At 39.5% G+C, this 20,697-nt stretch overlaps 3 protein-coding genes across 5 annotated transcripts in view; 2 read left to right on the plus strand and 1 right to left on the minus strand.

Moving 5' to 3' along the window:
* Positions 1-4,722, plus strand: part of LOC109845461 (Golgi SNAP receptor complex member 1-1-like) — a 6,218-nt gene extending 1,496 nt beyond the window's left edge. Inside the window, exons 2-5 of one of the 3 annotated variants that reach the window (XM_020414725.1) lie at positions 197-424; positions 624-794; positions 945-1,058; positions 4,643-4,722. In XM_020414725.1, the coding sequence (XP_020270314.1) occupies positions 197-424; positions 624-794; positions 945-1,058; positions 4,643-4,675 (546 nt within the window). In that variant the 3' untranslated portion in view covers positions 4,676-4,722. Of the gene's footprint in view, positions 1-196; positions 425-623; positions 795-944; positions 1,059-1,144; positions 1,495-4,642 lie in introns of those variants that run through there. The other 2 variants (XM_020414712.1, XM_020414718.1) reach the window with 2 other exon arrangements.
* LOC109845451 lies at positions 2,124-4,523 on the minus strand. The gene is made up of 4 exons (XM_020414703.1): positions 4,233-4,523; positions 4,106-4,155; positions 3,952-4,004; positions 2,124-2,794 (listed from the first exon to the last, which is right to left on the minus strand). The coding sequence occupies exons 1-4, from the start codon at positions 4,481-4,483 to the stop codon at positions 2,429-2,431; spliced, it is 720 nt and encodes a 239-aa protein (XP_020270292.1). The 5' UTR covers positions 4,484-4,523; the 3' UTR covers positions 2,124-2,428.
* LOC109845484 (60S ribosomal protein L39) lies at positions 4,649-5,262 on the plus strand. Its single transcript, XM_020414738.1, has 3 exons — positions 4,649-4,722; positions 4,812-4,915; positions 5,013-5,262. Exons 1-3 carry the CDS (start codon positions 4,720-4,722, stop codon positions 5,059-5,061), a joined length of 156 nt encoding a protein of 51 aa, XP_020270327.1. The 5' UTR covers positions 4,649-4,719; the 3' UTR covers positions 5,062-5,262.

Raw genomic sequence — 20,697 nt, forward strand, 5'->3', positions numbered from 1 at the left:
GCAAATTACTTATCTTTTATATTTTCATGAAATTGAGGACTGTGCCTAACTTTTTTTTTTCAACTGGAATTGTACCTTTATATGTTAATTTTTTAGGCAAGTGCTGAAAAGTAGGTATTTGCATAGCTATTTACTGAAATGTCCTTTTAGCAGTTGCATTTCCAGTTTTATTAGTTGATGCTTACTCAACCTCCAGGCAAGGAAACTTGAGGCTCAGTTGGATGAGCAGTTGAATACATATCGAAGAATTGTTGCTACAAGAACTGATGGTTCCGAGAATGATCTCGATTCTACCATAGATAGACTACTGAAGCAACTTCAGCAAGTAAACTCCCAGATGCATGCTTGGGTATCATCAGGAGGCTCAGAAATCCTTTTGCATACCTTGAATCGGCATAGAGAGATTTTGCAAGATCTTACACAGGTGACATGTTAATCTGCAAAACTGCATGCTTATTAAGTACTATATAATTTTATAAGATCATCCAAGGCATTGGCATCTTGATCTCTCGAGCAAATTTTTTTAGTTTAACTTGGTTTGATTTGTAATTGGATGTTAATTTCGACATTTTTACCTTCGGATTGTAGGAATTTTAATCTGACCCTTAATGTTTCATCTGTAGGAATTCTTTCGGCTTCGCTCAAGCCTCGAAGCTAAGCAAGAACATGCATCCCTCCTGGATTTTAAAGACTTTGATAGTGCCAGAATGAACTTTGAAGAGGGTGGCAGTTATCCTGACCCATCTTTCCTAAGAGAGCAAGCAACTATTAGTCGAAGTACCGGACAGGTAAAGGTTGTCTCCGCCTTTTTTAAAAAATTCTTTTCCTTGCATTTGTCAGCTTCACCTGTTTCCGTAATGTTAAAAAATGGTACTAATAAATCGGTGCTCTCAATGAACTTACACTTTTGTAGTCTGATGATTCTTGTCACCAATATTCTTCAGATGGACAATGTACTTTCGCACGCCCAAGCTACCCTAGGGGCACTTGTTATGCAACGGTCAACATTCAGTGGCATTGGCTCGAAGCTAACAAACGTTGGCAGTCGCCTTCCTACAGTAAGAAAACCACTTCTTTCTCATCATAAGGTTGCTTCTGTTCAATGCCTGCCGCTGTCAGTTAAAATCCTTATCCTAATTTGCAGGTGAATCACATTCTCTCATCAATTAGAAGAAAGAAATCAATGGACACCGTCATGCTCTCCCTTGTTGCATCTGTTTGTACTTTTCTTATTTTGATTTATTGGCTAACAAGGTAGGTAATGTTTGAGATTGAGTGATTGTATAATATACCAACCTTCTGTATACATGATTGTATCATATATGAAGTTTCTCGAGTTGGTTCAAACTCAGCTATCCTGTTTTTTTTTCAGTGGATCTAGATTATGCGTGCAGTTCTTATTCTGTTTGGCAACTTTAATGCACCTCTTGTTGGAGGGTTTTCCTTTTTAAGGTATATGTAATACAATTTGGCAGTCAAAGCCATTTGCGTCCCTCAGTATGCCTTTAGAATTTTATCTATTTTCTCTGTTTGAATCATCCAAGAGCTTATTTTGTGGTTAACATTTTTTTTGTGTCGTAGGTGTTAAGCGAAAAATTTTGTCAAGATATTTGTTATTTTATTTTATTTTATCTCTGCAGTACCACAGGTTTTACTTATAAATATAGTTTGGTGAATACATGAATTTGGGTGCCCAAATAAATAGCTGGATGAATATTTAGAGGTATATTTGCTTTGTGTTTGTACCATGCACCATTATGAATCTTGTGATGTACCCAATACCTCAGAGCCTGGCATCAGATACATGAAATAGGATTCTATTACATGCCTTCTAACCGTATAACTTCTGATTCCACCATAATTCCAACTACAGGCCAACTCAGTATCACAAAAGGACTAGCAACTGAACCACCACAGCATGGTAAACACATGAAATGGTTAAGATCTTCATTCTGCAATGAGAATTTCTATCTGATGTATTTCATTCTAAGCTCAGGTAGGGATATAGATGATCAAGTAATTCATCTTTGCACTGCTCAAGTACTTAGTTGGCCTGAAACTTTGGTGGTATTTAACAAAGAAAATTGATGAATGCTAAAGAGAGTTCGCCAACAATTAGGTGATACCTAACAATAAGGATCAAAGAAATAATTTCTCGACCATCAACAAGAGTGAGTTGCTCTGCGCTGTGATTCGCATACCCTCAGCAGAGTTTATCATGCCTTAAAACACAACACACTGCTTTAATGAAGATCTAAAAACAGAAGATTACATCAAGCATTGGCCATTCACAACCATCTTGAACAAAAATTGAAACCTTGCCAGGTTCATACTTCAGAATACGCAACCATTTTAAACTTAAAACTGCCCTTGTTGCAATAAATCATGGCAATAAATGAAGAGGATCAAGTTACTTATCTCCCACAGGCTATCTATTTTTCTCTTTATTGTTCTGATTGTTATCGGAGGGAACACCAGTTTGAGAATTAGAACTACCAGCTCTCTCTTTGCTTATCTCTGGTTTAAACTCATTATCTCTCGACTTGGCATCAGAATCTGAACTCTTGTAAGCATTTCCATCATGTTTAGAGTCTAAACTGGGTGTTCTCTTTTTGTCGTCAACAATTTCCTTCACAACCTCCTCCAGAGCATCCAGCCTAACTATTACCTTTGACAGTTCTGAATCAGATGACTCGTGTTCTTCCAGAGAGTGCAATTCAGCTTCTTTTGCCTTTTCTGCCTCTTTAGCTTTTTCTTCTTCTTCCTCTGCTAGCTTCTTTTTCAACTCTGCTTCCTGATGCAATGCAGTAGACATACGGATTTAGGCAACCGATATTGGTCATCAAATTGATGAGCTATATGAGAAGATGAAAGAAAATTGAAATCATGATCATATAGGCAAAAGTAGAAGTAAATGAAAAAAATGTATCCGCCTTACTTGACTTAACCCTACATATTAAAACGATCATTGTGGATATATGGATTGTTGAATTCTATAATAAATTTCTCAGAGATGAGGGTTTAGGAACAACCTAGAGAGAAATCGATGTCTATCAGTTTCCAAAGATCTCTTTTTTATTGTTTCTTCTCTGTTTGTTCTATGTTTTAATACAAAGGACCGTCTGTTGTTGCCTGGTGAGCGATGACGAAGGACTTGTTTCAAACCACACTAGATCTTCTAGTAATTGTTAACTATTTGCGCCCTGATCTCAATATTTGTTTGTTTATGCTTTCCATAGCATGGATGATAAACACAGTTTAACCAAATTTATCTTCTAGATGATAAACAATTCAATCGTCTCTATCTATATGTCAAATAATTGGCTATCAATAATACCAGCCACTTTGCAGCCTGCAAAGAACACCAACTGAACTCTTCCATGTCGGAGATAAATCATAGTGAGATCCCCTAAATTTCAAATGTGATACCTATATTGAGATGCAAAGATTTGCAGCACTCTACACATGTGTTTCCGCAGATAAAGCATATCACCGACTGACTCTTCACAGAAACAACAACCCTCAACATGTCAAAAATTATTTTGGGTCAATGAATGCAATTGTTTTACTTTCACACATTGCTCTGTTATACATCGCTGGTGAGTGAAACTTACTCGAAATCAGTGTGAAACATATATACCCAGAAAAGTAGAAAGCAAACACCAGGTAGCTGAAGAAGCACACACTATAATCTGTATCAATGAACTGAAAGCCACAAAGGATATTGCACAACAGAAAAAAGAAAATTAAAAAAAAAAATTGAAAGTTCCTCCTTAAGTTGGGTAAACTCAAAAACTCTACATGTTACACAAATTTATCGAAAAAGCGAATTATGCCAGTTGGGTAAACTCAAAAACTCTACATGTTACACAAATTTATCGAAAAAGCGAATTATGTCTCACTAATATCACCAATTTTTACAGGCTAGGTTTAAATCGACAGAGTCCTCACCGCTTCCATCCTTCTGATCTCATGTCGTGCGTACTGAGCCACCAAATACACAGCTATTAACAAAAACATAAAAAAAAATTTAAAATAAAAAATTAAAACCCTAAAATTTTAAATCTTAAAAAAAAAATGGAATTTCTCTCCAGTTTTCAATTACCTAAAGAGGGCATACAAGCAAAGAAGAACTGCACCAAATGGAAATCAAACCTACATCATAAAAACTAGTTAATCATAACCATATGTTAGAATCAAACGACAATAAAAAAAATTTCAAATTTTTTTACCCAAATTGTTTCCTTTTTGGGGGCGTAGTGAAGAGAATCTTTGCTGCTTTCATGAAATCAAGATTTTGGATTTGGCGATAGGCCTCTTCCCTCGATACTACGCCGCCGTCGTCCTGAGCAACCGTCGCCGGCGGAGGCGCCGCCTCCTTTCCGGAGTTGTTGGAGGAGGAGAGAGGCCGGAGTTGGCCGAGGCGACGGCGGAGATCGGAGAGGGGTATTTTGGGAAGAAAAAGATGTCGCCTCTGGATCATTTTGCTGACATCGGCCCTTAACGGGTTTCGGGTCTGGTGAGAAGAGACGACGGGGTTTAGCGTAAGGTTCAAACGGTGTGTGGATTTTGGGTACGGACTCTGAACCCGACCCGATTTTTGATATTTACCCGCTATCTCACTACCCTATATAAACGCCAGTACCTGCAGCCTTTTTCTCTCTCCTCGCGCTAGCTAGGGTTTCCGCCGTTGTCATCGAGCTCAAACCAGCGCAAAAAATGGTAAAAAAACAAAAACAAAAATTCTCTATCTAGGGTTAGGGTTTCAAACTTTGCAAAGCTAATCTCTTTTCGTTTTCCCCCCTAATTAGCCTTCTCACAAGACGTTTCGGATCAAGAAGAAGCTCGCGAAGAAGATGAGGCAGAATCGCCCGATCCCTCACTGGATCCGCATGCGGACCGATAACACCATTAGGTTCCCCTCTCTCTCGATCGATTTCGATAAAAAATTCCTCATTTTTCACTTGTTTTTTTGTTTTGATTAAATATTTTTTTGTTTAATTTTGGTTAAGGTACAATGCGAAGCGCAGGCACTGGCGCCGCACCAAGCTAGGGTTTTGAAGATGCCCTAGGTTTTGCTTTCCCCTCACTCTCTTAGGATCAGGTCTAATTTTGGAATTCGAGAGAGGGGAGAGGGTTTCTGTGACGATGATTTGCTACTCGTTTTGAGTTATCGTATTTTGCTTTGCTTGTTGGATATTGTCATGGATATGCTTAATTATATATGCTTATTGATGAAATGAAAATGTCTTATTTTAATTTGTCATTTCCCATAAAGATATTTGTTTGTTATAGGCTAGCATGGAGAATTTGTACTCAAAATCCCCAAACCCTAATGCTTAATTATATATATGCTTGATCAAACTGATATACGGTGTATTGTGGTATGAGTGCATAAAATACTCACACTAACCCTTTTTTTGGGTTTTTGCTAGTGGTTGTCGTTTTCTTGAGTACTGTCCTCGGGTATTACATGTTTTGCGTATTAATCATTATAGATTAATTTTAAGTTATAGAGGTGACTCGATGAAATATATATAATGATGCACATGATGTGAATGGTTGCTGATCTAATAGCTATGTACATGTAGGAATGGAAGTGTTCGTGACATCTAGGAAGAAGAAATTTTCAAATTAAACACATTCCCAATTTTATTCCCCAAATTCGACCCACTTCAAACTTAATTGTGAAAATTGACCCATTTTCTCGTCACGTCAGCATCGTGGCCAGAAAGTGTGTCGATTTTTTTAAAACGCGATCCTAATTAGTCGAGTACCAAAATAGTCGGGGTTGCCAACCCCGACTAATTAGGATCGCGTTCAAAAAAAATCAACCCACTTTATGGTCACGCTGACTCGGCGAGAAAGAGGGTCGATTTTTTTAATAAAGTTTGAATAGTGTTGAAATTTGAGATTAAAATTGGGAATGAGTTTATTTAGAAAATTTCTTCCATCTAGGAAGATGGTTTAGGAGGGTTGGAAAGAGATCGTGCTCTATTCAGATGAAAGAACATTGTTCATGACGGGTCTAGATTTGGATGTGATTAACTTGTAAAATGGCATCGTGTAATGCTCTATTTTTGAAATGAGTGATTTATAAGTTTGTTCTGTTACTGACCTAGGGCACCAAAATGTAATGTATTTTGTTAGATAGAATATCTTAGGTGTCTATAGATGCTCCGCTGAAATTTTCTCTCTTACCATATTTTGCCAGTATCCGGTTGAAGGTAAAATACATCCTTGTTTGTGATATTTAATTCAATTGCTTCGGAATTTTGTCTCTCTTGGAGTCGGTCTTTCAATGCATCTGATGAAAGGTTTACCCGACACATTGGTATTGGGTAGTATACATGAACTAAGGATTTAGATGATACGGTGTGTTCTTTGCCACTTCTGCTCAGATCTGATTGAAACAGATTTAGATGATACGGTGTGTTCTTTGCCACTTCTGCTCAGATCCGATTGAAACGCATCAGAGTTTGTTCTTCTATCAGCAATCTGGCTCTGAACTTTTACTGGACCGTTATCTTCATTTTTTTTTCTAGGATTTTGTTGTTTTACTTGTCTCATTTTGTTTTCTTAATTCAACTGTACTAGCGTTTTTTTCTGGTTTGTCTTTTGACTCTATTCAGTTTGGTTCTTTAGATTGATTCTGCAATTTCAGTGTGTAGAATGACTGAAATATTGTCTTTCAGCTGATCATCAAATGGATTTTTTTTGTTTGGGGGGTGTGTGATTATAGGCGACGAGACTAGTCATGATTTGGGTTTACAGACCTTTGGCAATTGGGGAAAATGTCCCAAAAAGAGAGCATTTATGAATGAGATTTTGTTATAAAACATAGAAAATGACAAGATGGGGCCTTGAATAAGGATGCATAGTGAATCCATGAGAGAAAAGGATTCACATCTTAATTACCCTTAAGTTTTGGGATAAAACTTTTGTAATTGTTGTTATTGAATGGGGAATAATATGCTTGTAGCCAGCACTGGAGTAGATTGGGGTGCAAAACATGTAACAAAGCAGCAGGTACGTTTAAAACCAATATGGCGGTCAACTGTCGATATCAATGTATATTACACACTCACTCATCACTCATTGGAAGACACTTAGGGGGGGTTAGTCACCTAGAACTTTTTAAGTAGAACTGGGATAATTGGTAAAGTGAGATAATTTTTTAACACTGGGATAATTTAGTGGAACAATGATGGGTAATTCTTAAAGTGGGATAATTTGGTAGGATAATTTGGTGGGATAATGATGAATAATATTATGAAGCTGCATAATTTGGTAGGATAATTTGGTGGAGGTAATGGTGGGTATAAATTACTATTGTTAATAATTGTATATTAAAAATAATATAATATTGATAAGTAAATTCTAGTGATAACTATAAAATATAATGCAATAAAACATCACTATTCATCTCAAATAATAAAATAATTTACAAATAAATAAAAATCTAAATCCCTAGAGTGACTCGACTTCCATCATCCCACATGGTTTCTATCATCCCACATGGTATCTGCCATAGAATTTCTTCAAACTCCTACAGCTGTTCGTTGAGTCTGTAACTCGTCTTCTTTATCGAAGTCATCGTCTGCATCAGCAACATTTTGTGGAGCTTCTAGTGGAGGATCATAAATGTCGAAGTTTAAATCTCATAACATCATAAAGAAAGAAAAATAAGCATTTTTCAGCCATCAACCCTTTGGACCAATCTCATCATGATCGCTGAAACCAAATCAGCAAATAAATGAAATGTACACAGGAATCATCCGTGGCCGCTAAACAGATGATCGACAGATGAACTATAAATATCCCAATCAATTTACTGTGCCGATTTAATAATAATAGATATCACCATTAACCATTCAATATCTAATCATCAATGTGATCGCAAAGTTGCTTTCTAACTTATAAAAAAACATAAATAGCCCGCATATCTTTAGCACTAACCCACCAACACTATAGTCTTAACCTAAACCACTGTTGTGGAGAGAAAACTTAGATCAAACAAATAATAATAAAATAATTTAAACGTCAAAAAGCTATCAATAAAGTAATACATCTTAAAGATAATAATAAAAGATCTAATCATCACAAAAACAAAGTAAAGACAGAAAAATAAACGGATGATTGACTTCATGGCAGAGAAATTTTAACCAAGAGGGAGGGAGGCGACGTTTCACTTTTTTTTTCCAATTGTATTCTTTCCAATATGTGGGATAATTTGAGAGAGGAGAACTTATGGTTATATATATAGGTAGTATAATTTGTGGGATAATTATGACCAATTATCCCAATTCTAATTCTAGTAGAATTCTACTTGACTAACGCACTAAAAAATTAATACAGTTCTAGTTCTACAAAAGTTCTTCTTGACTAACACTATAAAAAAATATCCCATTTCCTAGTTCTATGTGACTAACACCTTAAAAATTTATCCCACAAATTATCTCAGTTCCAGTTTTAAGTTCTAGATGACTAACCCCCCTTAGAAAAATGGGAATGAGCGAAAGTATAAATGAAAAATGTAGCCCTACTAGGAAAATTGTGCGGAACCATGTTACTGTATATGATATGTCTCGGTCTCCCGCAGTTCAAGAAAGAGAAGCCAGCAGTAAGATAGTGCAATCTGGAGATTGCTTTCACTTGTCATGTAACTCTCTTCTCTGAAGTGATACTGAAAATTTAGCACGCTTTCCCTCTCTTTCAATTGACGGTCGTAGTCCTGTAATTTTCTACTGTTAGTGCTATTTGTGGGACATAGAATTCCCTTTATTTCTTTGTTTGAGAGAACGATCAAGAATGCCAATTATATTATGTTTTGGACACAGATTATGGCGCGAGCTCCTCTTCATGTAATATGGACTAATGTAGTGAAGCTTTAGTCATTTGTTACGGTCATGATGATAAAGTTGGAATTGCGATGTGCCGATGTGGCGAAGACCTATCAATGGTGTCACATAACAATCAGACTAATGCGCGCCCAACTCTTAGGTACTCTCTCTCTCGCCCAACTCTTAGGTACTCTCTCTCTCTTAACAATCATGCTAGTTCCATATTCATACAAACGCGATGTTTTAGACTTCGTTTGGATACTATGGTGTGTTTTTGTAAAAAAACATCATGGTGTTGTTTTTTTCCCCTAAAATATTTTTAAAACACAATGTTAAATATTTTTTGTCAACACTAGTTTGACCCATTATAACATTAGTATTAAACATATGTATTAATATATTATATATTAATTATAATAAAATATATTATAAAAAAAATATTATAATATTTAGTTTATATTATTATAGTATTAAATGTAATGCAATATAATATTATATAATGTATTATAATATATTGTACTTTAATCAGTTATATTATATTATAATTATTTATATTATTTTTAAATAATTATATATTTAATTATTTTGGTATATCAATTTGTTATTGTTGTACATTATATTAATATTTTATAATAATGTTATTTTATTATTAATATTATATTATATTATTATCAATATAATATAATATTATTAATAATGTTAATATTATATTATTACTAGTATGTTATTAATAAATAAATATATTATAAATATTTATTAATTTATAGTTTTTAATATGTTTAAGTTTAGTATAATACTTTAATAACATATTAGTATTTATGATATAAATAAAATATTATTATATTATTTTTACATTAACATTTGTTAGCAATAAATTATTTTTTTATTTAAATTATTTTACTTTATAATAAATTATATTATTTATTACATAATATATTAATATTTTATATATTATATTACACTTACTATACAATATGTTATTATATTCTTATTATTATATTGTTATGTTATTATTAAATATGTTAATATTGTAAACTTTTATAATTATTTATTTATTATAATTTATTTATTAAAAAGTTAATAATATTATAGTGATTATAATGTTGTATAATATATTATTATATCATTATTATATTATTATTTATTGTCAATAAATTTTTTTATTTTTATTAGTTTATTTATATTTTATTATTATTTATTTATTATATAATACTGTTATGGTCATTCACCGTAACAAAATAGAAGTACAGGAAGAATACTTGCATAAGCCCAAGCGAGCTATGGTTCGAATCGACTTTAGGAGCTCGAAAGCACAGTCAGAGCCAAGCCCCTCGACTAGACAAGCAGACAAGCCAAATTCCGACCGACAGGTCATCATGACCGACTCGAAGAACGGGATCAGTCGTTCCCTGGCAATTAAGATGACTCCTCGAGCAGACGACTCGATTACACGCCCGACCCAAAATCCACTCGATTGTCGGGCCGGCAAATCATAATGATGATTCACGGATCAACCAACCTCGACTAAAGGGATAAGATCCGACCGGGATCACTTCAAATATCACTCGAAGCTACAACATTGACCAGTCCCATCAAGATATATGCTCTGACAAGGTGTTTGGTTCAAAAGTAGTTGCTGTGAAATTCATTATAACTTTGTTCTATTACAACAAATTCGAAAGAATAATCTTTTTATAAGACTTTTTCTACACAACAAAACAAAAATTACAACTCTTGAGAAACAAACACGAAAATCGTCTATCAATTCTCATTTTCGTGGGACTTTGCCTGTGCCGGGAACGCTTTGGTTCGTGGACCGCCGATTTACAGATCGTGAAGAGGGGGCTTATGATTCTAACTTCGTTATCGAAGTAGAAATTGAAACGATATCTTATCGAAGTAAGATAGTCGTTCTTCTTAAAATCAAGTCGAAGCTTAATTTCAAGGCGTTGCAAGAAAAGAACTCAAATCTCTGCTCTCTCTGCTCTGGAATGCTCTAACAAATGCTCGATCCTCGTCAGAAGTGACCCTAGGGGGGTATTTATAGCCTCAAGGGTCAGTAACTGCAAAAACTTAACAATCGAAGAAGTCAGTACGGCGAGACAGTGTTTACTGTCTCGCTGGGCGAGACAGCGTTTGCTGTCTCGACCCGCGAGACAGTAAATTTGCTGTCTCGCTCAGCGAGACAGTAAATGCTGTCTCGGAAAATGGCAGTTTCTCGCTGTAACTGTTCTCTCACGTTTCAAACTCCGTTATTTTGGCAGTTATCCACGTGATTTTCGCCCATGATGTTTCCCACGTCCCTTGGCAGTTAATGGACACGTGTAGGGCAGTTACAAATGTAGTTTTGACTATTTCAACACTGTCTCGGGAATAGGAGTAGGGTGCAAATAACAATGAGTTTGTTGATTTGCACAAACTAATCGGTGGGAAATTTTGATTTTAAACATAAGAATTTGACACGAAATAATCTGTCGACTGATACATACTGATGATCGTTGATCAATCCGACCGATGGGGGTTTCATAGCGTGAGATTACAAATCATCAAATCTCATCTTCCATGATTATATTACAAGGTTTTGCTGAGGAAAGATTAACTATCATTAAATCTCATCTCAACAAAAGTTGTAAAAGAACAATGAATTATTCAAATGACCAGCTTCTCATTTAAAATAGTGAACTGATCTCGGGTTATCCTGAAATATCCTATATAGGATTCTCTAGGAACTTCCCGCTTTACACAGGTTATCCTGAATATATTACGGATAATATTTTTTCAGGAACTTCCCATTTATTGGCATCATCAATTTGTTGCCATCTTGGGTAACCAGGCGATATGCACCGTTCGAATAGACTGTTTCTATCACAAACGGTCCTTCCCATTTAGGTTCAAATTTGCCTTTCTTCTTAGAAGTGAGAATCATAGGTCTTCGAACGGCGAGAACTAGATCTCCTTCTTTAAAGCTTCGTCGTCGGACCTTTTTATCGAAAGCCCGAGAAATTCTAGCTTGATAAAACTCGATTTGTTGTTGAGCTTCCAAGCGTTTCTCATCTAACATCTCTAATTCCTCGAGACGTTTCTGATGATGTTCTTCCGTCGTCATTCCCGTTACGAGAGCGATACGGAGAGAAGGAATCTGCACTTCCAATGGAAGAACGGCTTCACACCCATACGTTAAAGCATACGGGGTGGCTCCGGTAGGCGTGCGGACGGTCGTACGATAAGCCCAGAGAGCTTCGCCGAGTTTGTCATCCCAATCTCGCTTATTGGTTTTCACCAATTTTGCCAGGATTTTGATGATAGTCTTGTTAAAAGCTTCGGCCAATCCGTTAGCTGTAGGATTATAAGCAGTCGACGAAACGTCTTTAATCCCGAATTTACCGCAGAACTTGATGAATGCGTTGCTCACGAACTGAGGACCGTTGTCGTGCACTATTCGCCTTGGCACACCGTACCGATATATGATATGGTGTTTGATAAATTTGATGACATTGGTCGTCTTTACTTCTCTAAGTGGAACTGCTTCTGCCCATTTCGAGAAATAATCGGTGATTGCCAGAATGAAACGGTCCCCTTTAACCGAAGGTGGAAAAATAGGACCTACTATATCCATTCCCCAAGTTTCAAACGGCCACGATGTCGCCGAAGGATGCAGATATTCAGGGGGTATGTGCATATAATTTGCATGCAATTGACACACTACACATTGTCGTGCGTAATCGACTGCGTCTTTCACCATAGTTGGCCAATAATATCCGATTCTCCTAAGTCGGTCGCAGAGTTTAGGACCGGGCTGATGTGCACCGCATATCCCATTATGTGCCTCTTTGAGTGCTTGTTCCGCTTCTTTACTGGATAGACAACGAAGTAAAAGACCATCATAAGCTCGTCGATACAACGTTTGCGATGTGGCATTGTAATAAAATCTCGGCGCTCTTCGCCGAATCGATTCCCTTTCTCTTACATCTTCAGGTAATATACCATGTAAGACGTAGTCAATAATAGGAAAACGCCAATCTCGAACTTCGGGTTCAACTCCAGTTGAGTATACCTCTTTAGCATTCGAATCGTAGATTGGAACAATAAGCTGATGAGTCCTCACTGTAATTAATTGCTCTGTTTCGGGAGGTTGAGCCAAGGATACTGACAATGCTGCCAATGCATCCGCGTATGTATTTTGGAGACGCGGAACGTACTCGATGAAAAATTCTTCAAACGAGCTTGCTATTTCGATGGCCACCTGGTGGTATGGAATCAGGTCTCGATTTCTGACTTCATACTCTCCTCGTATTTGATTAACCACCAGTTGAGAATCTCCAAAAGCTTCAAGGTATTCGACCCCCAGCTCTTTGGCGAAATTAAGTCCGATTATTAATGCATTGTATTCAGCCACGTTATTAGAGCATGGTTCAGTCAGTGAATATGCTCTAGGCAAGACGTGCTTTTCCGGGGAAACTAAAACGACCCCCACTCCTGAGGAGATTTTAGAACATCCGGGTGCACTTGCCACGTTGGTTGATCGGGAAGCCCCATCGAAGTACAATTGCCACACTTGTTGATGTGAGGTGGTATTAACTTCGTGAGTTTCATCTGGCAGGTCGTCGTACAATTCGACTACATCCTTCGTAGGGTTTTCTGCCAGAAGGTCGCAAATAGCTCGTCCTTTAACAGATTTCTGCTGTTTGAAGTACAAGTCATATTGCGATAAGAGTAAAGCCCATCTGGCCAAACGCCAATTCATGGAAGCCGGTTGGGTCATGAACACTCGGACGGGATTTATGTTGGAAATGACATAAATCGTCTGTCCGACTAAATAATGTCGCATTTTCTGAATCGCGAATACCAAAGCGAGGCATTCCTTCTCAATCATCGGATAACGAGACTCAGCTCCTACCAATGTACGACTCAGATAATACACAGCTTGCTCGTGACCGTTATCGTCGTCTTGTGCAAGTAAGGCACTTAACGAATGGCTCGTCGCTTTGACATAAATCAAAAACGGCTTGCCCGATTTCGGTGCAACGAGAATAGGTGGATTCGCTAGATATTTCTTGATATCTTCGAATGCCTTCTGACATGCTTCATCCCAAATGAACGACACGCCTTTCTTTGCGAGTTTGGAAAACGGTTGACATTTTCCGGACAAGTTCGATATAAACCGACGGATATATGCTAATCGACCTTGCAATCCTCTGAGTTCTTTAAGATTTCTTGGAGGCTGCAGTTCGTTTATCGCCTTCACCTTATCAGGATCAATATGAATACCTTTTGTGGTGACGACGAATCCAAGAAATTTGCCGCTCGACATTCCCAGGAAGGATTTAGTCGGGTTCATTTTCAGCTGATGAGTTCTCATAAGCTCGAACATTGTCTTTAGATCGTTAATGTGGTCATTTTTATCACGACTCTTAACGACTAGGTCATCAACGTAGCATTCGACTGTCTTCCTAAGGTGTTCTTGAAAGATCTTCGTCATCGCCCGTTGATACGTAGCACCGGCGTTCTTCAAACCGAAAGGCATAACGGTATAACAAAAGACGCCAAGAGGTGTTCTGAAAGCTGTATGCTTTTCATCATCCGGATGCATCTTGATTTGATTATACCCAGAAAATCCATCCATGAACGACATTCTTTCAAACCCGCATGTGTTGTCGATAATGACGTCCGTAATCGGTAGGGGAAAATCATCCTTGGGGCATGCTGTATTCAGATCTCTGAAGTCAATACAGATTCTGATTTTTCCGTTCTTTTTGAGGACTGGAACGATATTGGCCAACCATTCAGGATGTTGTTCCTCTCTGACAAAACCCGAGTCAATTAGCTTCTTAACTTCAGCTTCTATTGCCTCCATAATTTGCGGACGAAACCGTCTTTGTTGTTGCTTGACAGGTTTAGCATCCGATTTTATGTTAAGGGTATGCATTGCTACATTTGGGTCGAGTCCTGGCATATCTTCGTAGTTCCATGCGAAAACGTCGATATACTCTTTAACGAGGGCAATTAATTCCTCTTTTTCGTCTGGCGGGAGATCACCGCTGATAAATATAGGCTTCGGATTATTTTCGTCACCCATATTAACTTGAACCACTTTATCCTCGGTAGGAGGTTCTCTTTGCTCAAATCGATCACCGTATTGGATATTCATGTAATGCATCCATGGATCTTCCCAAACAGGTAACTGATCGTCTTCTTCTGTTGTGGAAGGGTCAACCGTCGCCATGTTCGACATTAGGGATTTGAATCTTTCACCAATGCTCACGTCAGAATCCCAATTTGAAGTGTCGGATGAATGTCCGCTCCTATCTATTAATTGGTTAATGATTTGTTGGCCATAATCGTCTTCGGATGAATCATAACCCAGACCTCTATTACGACTGTAGTAATTATCTGGTTTTCCTTTTGGTACATAGGTAGAACGGGGTGGAACCCTAATACCTTGACCAAAATAAAGGCCTTCACCAAGTGAAAGGTCATAGCCTCGACTCATCATATAATCATTCGCTTGAGAACTATACCGAGAGAAGTGTCGCCCGGGTTTTTCTTCATCCGAATTACTATCTAAGAAATGATCTGGAGTGGGGGATGATTCCCCTTTTCCAAAGATTATCTCTTTTTCACCCCCTGCCTTTGCGGGTAGGATCATAGTTGTTCCAGATGAGCTTTGGAGGTGTTTCGTCGCCGTACAAGACGAACGAAGTGGCATATGTAGACTAGAGTCGTCGTACAATTTCTGCATTACATCATCAAGACAATGCGAGTACTCTAAATCATGATTTATTATTTCATCGGCAAGCTGCCAGTTACAACTTTCGTCCGACGATTCATCACCGTCAAGATCGATTACAAGAGGTTCAATGTCATTTAGTACAAGACCTTCACTATAATCGAGCCCGGCTTCGGTATCAGCTTCTTCTCCGCTGTCCGTGCCATGGGCCGATGGTTCAGTTTCGGACTCAGCACCATAAAGAAGGGAGTCAGTAAAGTAATTTTCTAACCCCTTGAATGGTTGCTTATCCGCGACCACCGTCTTGACCTCCTCATTAGTGTCGACATATTTCAAACACTGATGGAGGGTGGAGGGAACTATAAGATTACCGTGGATCCATGGGCGACCCAACAGTAAGTTATAGGAAGTCTCCGCATCGATCACATAGCAGGTGACTTCAGACTTCAGATCTCCGAGTTGACACTTCACCCGGATTTTTCCCAACGGTCGTGACCCGCTTGTGTTGAAACCATAGATAACCGTTCCAGTGGAGGCTAACTTGCTGGCGGGAATTCCGAGGTGGTACATCAAACGAAGTGGCATGATACTAACAGCGGAACCCGGATCGACTTGGATCCGGTTAACCATGCTCGAACCGATATATCCAGTAAAATATAACGGTCTATCATGCTTTGAATTCCTGACTTGCATGTCTTCTTTTGTGAAAGCAATGCAAGGAAATTTGGTGGCTGCCAGATTGCAATGCTGCACTGACGATTCTGGCTCTTCAGGAGCTGGCTTGACCTGAGTTAAGAATACTTCAGAATCAGCCAAAGCTTCTTGTAAAGCTTCTCTGGTTTCTTTTGAGAGGCGCAGCAACTCGTACAATGTGATTCTTGCTGGGATATTAGCCAGCTGAGCCATAACGTCGAAACGATATGGTGCGTTCGAGCTTTCCGGTTTGTCTCGTCCAATCGGTCGACTAAAACGAGACTGCTTCGGAATTTGAACCTCTCTGTGTTGAGGTTCTTTTTCTTTTTGCTTAACAACTTTCTGAGGTTTTTCAGCTGCTACTGGTGGAGTTATGGCTACCCCCAGCTCCGTAAGAGTTTTGGCATTTGGATCTGAGGTTTCCGGATACCTATAATGGTACTCGTTTCCACTTCTTGTAGCAAAAACTTCCTGTTCTCCATCAGAAAGTGATAAAGCTGCTATATCCTCATCGTTCTTCTCGGGAATCGCCGAGGCTCCATAGCAGGACTTCTCCTTTCCCTTGCCTTTTGACTTCTTCTTTGATGTGGGTGTCGTCCACTGTTCATCTTCAAGCAAATCCGGATGAACCCAAAGGATTTCGCCGTTGGGGGCTGTGTGAGATACGAGCCCCTTCTGGCGCTGTCCATGAGGGTCATCGTTGATGGTTTGCATCTTGACCTTTGATACTGGCTCGGCTTGAAACCAGGACAAAGGAACCGATCCGAAGCTAATAGAGACCGCGTTTGCGCCTACCTTCTTCTCCTTTGGCTTCGGTGTCACAATACCAACATCAATCAATGTTTGAATTTTATCCTTTAAAACATAACATGTCTTAGTAGGATGGTGGACCCTTCTGTGATATGCACAATACTTTGGGTCATTGATCTTCGTTGCTTCTTCTTGGTTTGTGACCGGTGGAAGCTTGATCTTGTTGTTCTCTAACAAGTATTTGAAGATGACCGGAACTTCATCATCTTTGAAAGAGTATTCCTTTGGGAATCTGGGCTCAGAATTCTTAAACTGCTTCGAAGGCTGTTGATTCTGGTTTGGCGCCAACTGGAAGGATGATTGTTGCGGTTGTTGCGGTGGCTGTTGTGACGTCTGATGTGCGTCCACAGCGGCTACAGACCCTCTTCCTCTGCCTCGAGGGTTAAAGTTCTGCTTTTGATTTTGATTCTGATTATTAGCTGGTGGCAAACCTCGCTCCAAATTCTTTCTCTTGAGGAAGCGTTCAGCTTGTTCACCTCTTACTTTCATCTCTTTCCAAGTTTTAGAGGGAACAACCCCCACCACTTCTAATACATCCAAGGACAGATTATTATGACATGTTTGCAGAATAAATTCCTCAGTGAGTGGATCTCTGCAGTTCACCGCTTTGTCCCGGAATCGTTTGACAAAGACATCAACCGATTCCCCATCCTTCTGCTTCTCATCCAACAACGTGCCGATCGAGACTTCCGTGTCGTCGTCGAAGAAATTGGTGAGGAATAACTCTTCCATGTCTGCCCAGCTAGTGATACTCCCAGGCTTAAGGCGTCGGTACCAATCGAAGGCAGGCCCGCGAAGGGTTCCTACGAATGACCGGACCATCAGGGCTTCGTTCCCAGATATTGCGCCGAGATGCGACTTGAAATAGATCAAGTGCTGAGTTGGTGAACCCCTGCCATCAAAAGGAGTAAAGTTAATCAAATTAAATTTCTGGGGATAAGGAATCAGGTCCCACTCCCTCGGGTACGGGTATGGGATGCCCGTTTTCTTCACTTCTTGAGCCGTCATCAAAGCGTTGACTTTGCTCTCAAGATCGTGCATCTTCTTGTCCTCTTCCTCGCTTTTCTTCAAATAGATTTGTGGAGGTTGAGTGGCTGACTTGGTCGGATCGCTTCCGGAGTTGTCTTTATCTGGAGGAGGATCTTCAAATATCGTCTCATCCTCTTCATTACGCCGACTGGATTCTGCTCTTTGGCTTGATTCCGGTTGGTGTTGCTGAACCTGCAAATCCCGCATCTGCTGCATGGTCAACTCTATTTCGGTTTTGAATTCAGCTCTAATTTCTTCGCGTTGTTTAGCCAACGCTTCCTGCAGCATGTGAGCCAATTGATCTGGCGTAATTGCAAATGATTCTCTGGCTTGTCCAACACTGGATGTGGTGTCGTCAGAAGCGACAGCAGAACAAGTGTCTGATAATTCTTCGTCCGAAGATAACCCCTCGTGCATTCTCTTGTAATCTCGTCGTAGGTTGGCTCTTCTTTGTAATCGCGCCATCCTTTGAGAAAGACCCTGCTCAACTCTCCCTCCCGGAGAGAAATCAGGGTCGGGGTTAACTAACTGTTTCTTTCCTTTGTTGGTCATGTTGATAGTGACCTCAGGGAATTCATCTCGTTGGATTACAGATTTTTTCTTGTTGAAACGTCTCATTTTGGGTTTTGACGCTTCATTGGACAATCTTTGAAATACGGAGACTCTTGTTGAATTATTCTTAGAGCATCCGCATTCTGTCAGCACTGCTTTGATGAGTCTCTCGCACGCGCAATGGGACTCATTCTCTCGGACAATCCTCTTTCTTGAGTTATTTTTCTGATAGTACAGCTCGTCATTATTGTGATTCGAGCAACCTATCCTTTGCCTCTGAACTTTGTTAACATACATAGGACGACTTGTCGTCGCCTCTGAGCGATCCAAAGTTGAATATTTGAATCCACCCCCTTGCGGGAGTGGAGTTTTCATAGGTCCTAAACGAGAGTGAATTGGTATTCTCTCGTTCTGGACTTGTGAGGTTCTGACAGGTGGGTGTTTACGACCCCCTGCATATGAAACCACTATGGGTTTATTTGCAGCATCTGATGGTTGTTTAACTGGGGCTTTGCCTCGATCGTCAACCGAAGGACCGAGGCGATCTGCCATTGTCACTTTAAACTTAGACAAATCTGGGCTAACCCAGGGTTTCACCGACGACGCAGTAGATGGGCCCGGAACAGATGCTTGCGGCGTCTTTGGCATCCAGACTTTACGATTCTTCGGTGACTTTTCAGACACCGTCTCTTTCTTGGTTCCTTGCGCTTGTTGACGAAGAGCGCGAGTTTGGGCAGCCTTCGCCTTACGCCTCTGTATCCGTTCCTTGAGGGTTGAACGGGCCCTTTTGACGAGAGTCCACTCCTCCGTCGTAAGTTTTGCAGAAATACAATTATTTTGCCGTTGGGGCAATTGAACCGCTTTCTGTTTCCTCGACTCTAGGTCCGCATAGTAATGGACCCCGTCGGTTTGTTGCATGGCCTTAGCCAATTGTCGAGCACGGCGCTGACGCTGTCTCTGACGAGCTCTTTTCGTCAGCACCGGTGAGCTATTGATCAACGACTCCGTAACTGGTGTAGAGTCGTTTTGAGCAGGGACGTTGCAAGGAGATTCCTTAACAACGATCGAGCCAGAATCTTTGTCTGCGGCCTCCGTTGGAATTGCAGACTTGAAAGTTTTCGAAATCTTCCTATATTTGCGAGACGAGGAAGATTTCGCGGATGAGGACGACAAGTACTCCTCAAACTTCGCCTGATCGAACTCATATTCGATCTCTTCATTAACGATGATCTTGATCGGTTGCGACACCGCGGCCTCGGCAGCGAGGCCGCTGGCTCCCACTGTGGTCGCCAGCTTGTTTGGTTCAAAAGTCGCTGCTGTGGAATTCATTATAACTTTGTTCGATTACAACAAATTCGAAAGAATAATCTTTTTATAAGACTTTTTCTACACAACAAAACAAAAATTACAACTCTTGAGAAACAAACACGAAAATCGTCTATCAATTCTCGTTTTCGTGGGACTTTGCCTGTGCCGGGAACGCTTTGGTTCGTGGACCGCCGATTCACAGATCGTGAAGAGGGGGCTTATGATTCTAACTTCGTTATCGAAGTAGAAATTGAAACGATATCTTATCGAAGTAAGATAGTCGTTCTTCTTAAAATCAAGTCGAAGCTTAATTTCAAGGCGTTGCAAGAAAAGAACTCAAATCTCTGCTCTCTCTGCTCTGGAATGCTCTAACAAATGCTCGATCCTCGTCAGAAGTGACCCTAGGGGGGTATTTATAGCCTCAAGGGTCAGTAACTGCAAAAACTTAACAATCGAAGAAGTCAGTACGGCGAGACAGTGTTTACTGTCTCGCTGGGCGAGACAGCGTTTGCTGTCTCGACCCGCGAGACAGTAAATTTGCTGTCTCGCTCAGCGAGACAGTAAATGCTGTCTCGGAAAATGGCAGTTTCCCGCTGTAACTGTTCTCCCACGTTTCAAACTCCATTATTTTGGCAATTATCCACGTGATTTTCGCCCATGATGTTTCCCACGTCCCTTGGCAGTTAATGGACACGTGTAGGGCAGTTACAAATGTAGTTTTGACTATTTCAACAC

This window comes from Asparagus officinalis, chromosome 1 (genome assembly GCF_001876935.1).
Source record: "Asparagus officinalis chromosome 1, Aspof.V1, whole genome shotgun sequence".
Lineage (NCBI taxonomy): Eukaryota > Viridiplantae > Streptophyta > Magnoliopsida > Asparagales > Asparagaceae > Asparagus > Asparagus officinalis.

Excerpts from the sequence above, each read along its gene's own strand:
- LOC109845451 (XM_020414703.1), bottom strand. The coding sequence starts at position 4,483 with ATGATCCAGAGGCGACATCTTTTTCTTCCCAAAATACCCCTCTCCGAT. Across the intron at positions 4,156-4,232 it reads CCAAAAAGGAAACAATTTGG|GTTTGATTTCCATTTGGTGC; the intron begins GTAAAAAAATTT and ends TTTATGATGTAG. Across the intron at positions 4,005-4,105 it reads TGCTTGTATGCCCTCTTTAG|CTGTGTATTTGGTGGCTCAG; the intron begins GTAATTGAAAAC and ends TTTTGTTAATAG.
- LOC109845484 (XM_020414738.1), top strand. Across the intron at positions 4,916-5,012 it reads CGGACCGATAACACCATTAG|GTACAATGCGAAGCGCAGGC; the intron begins GTTCCCCTCTCT and ends ATTTTGGTTAAG.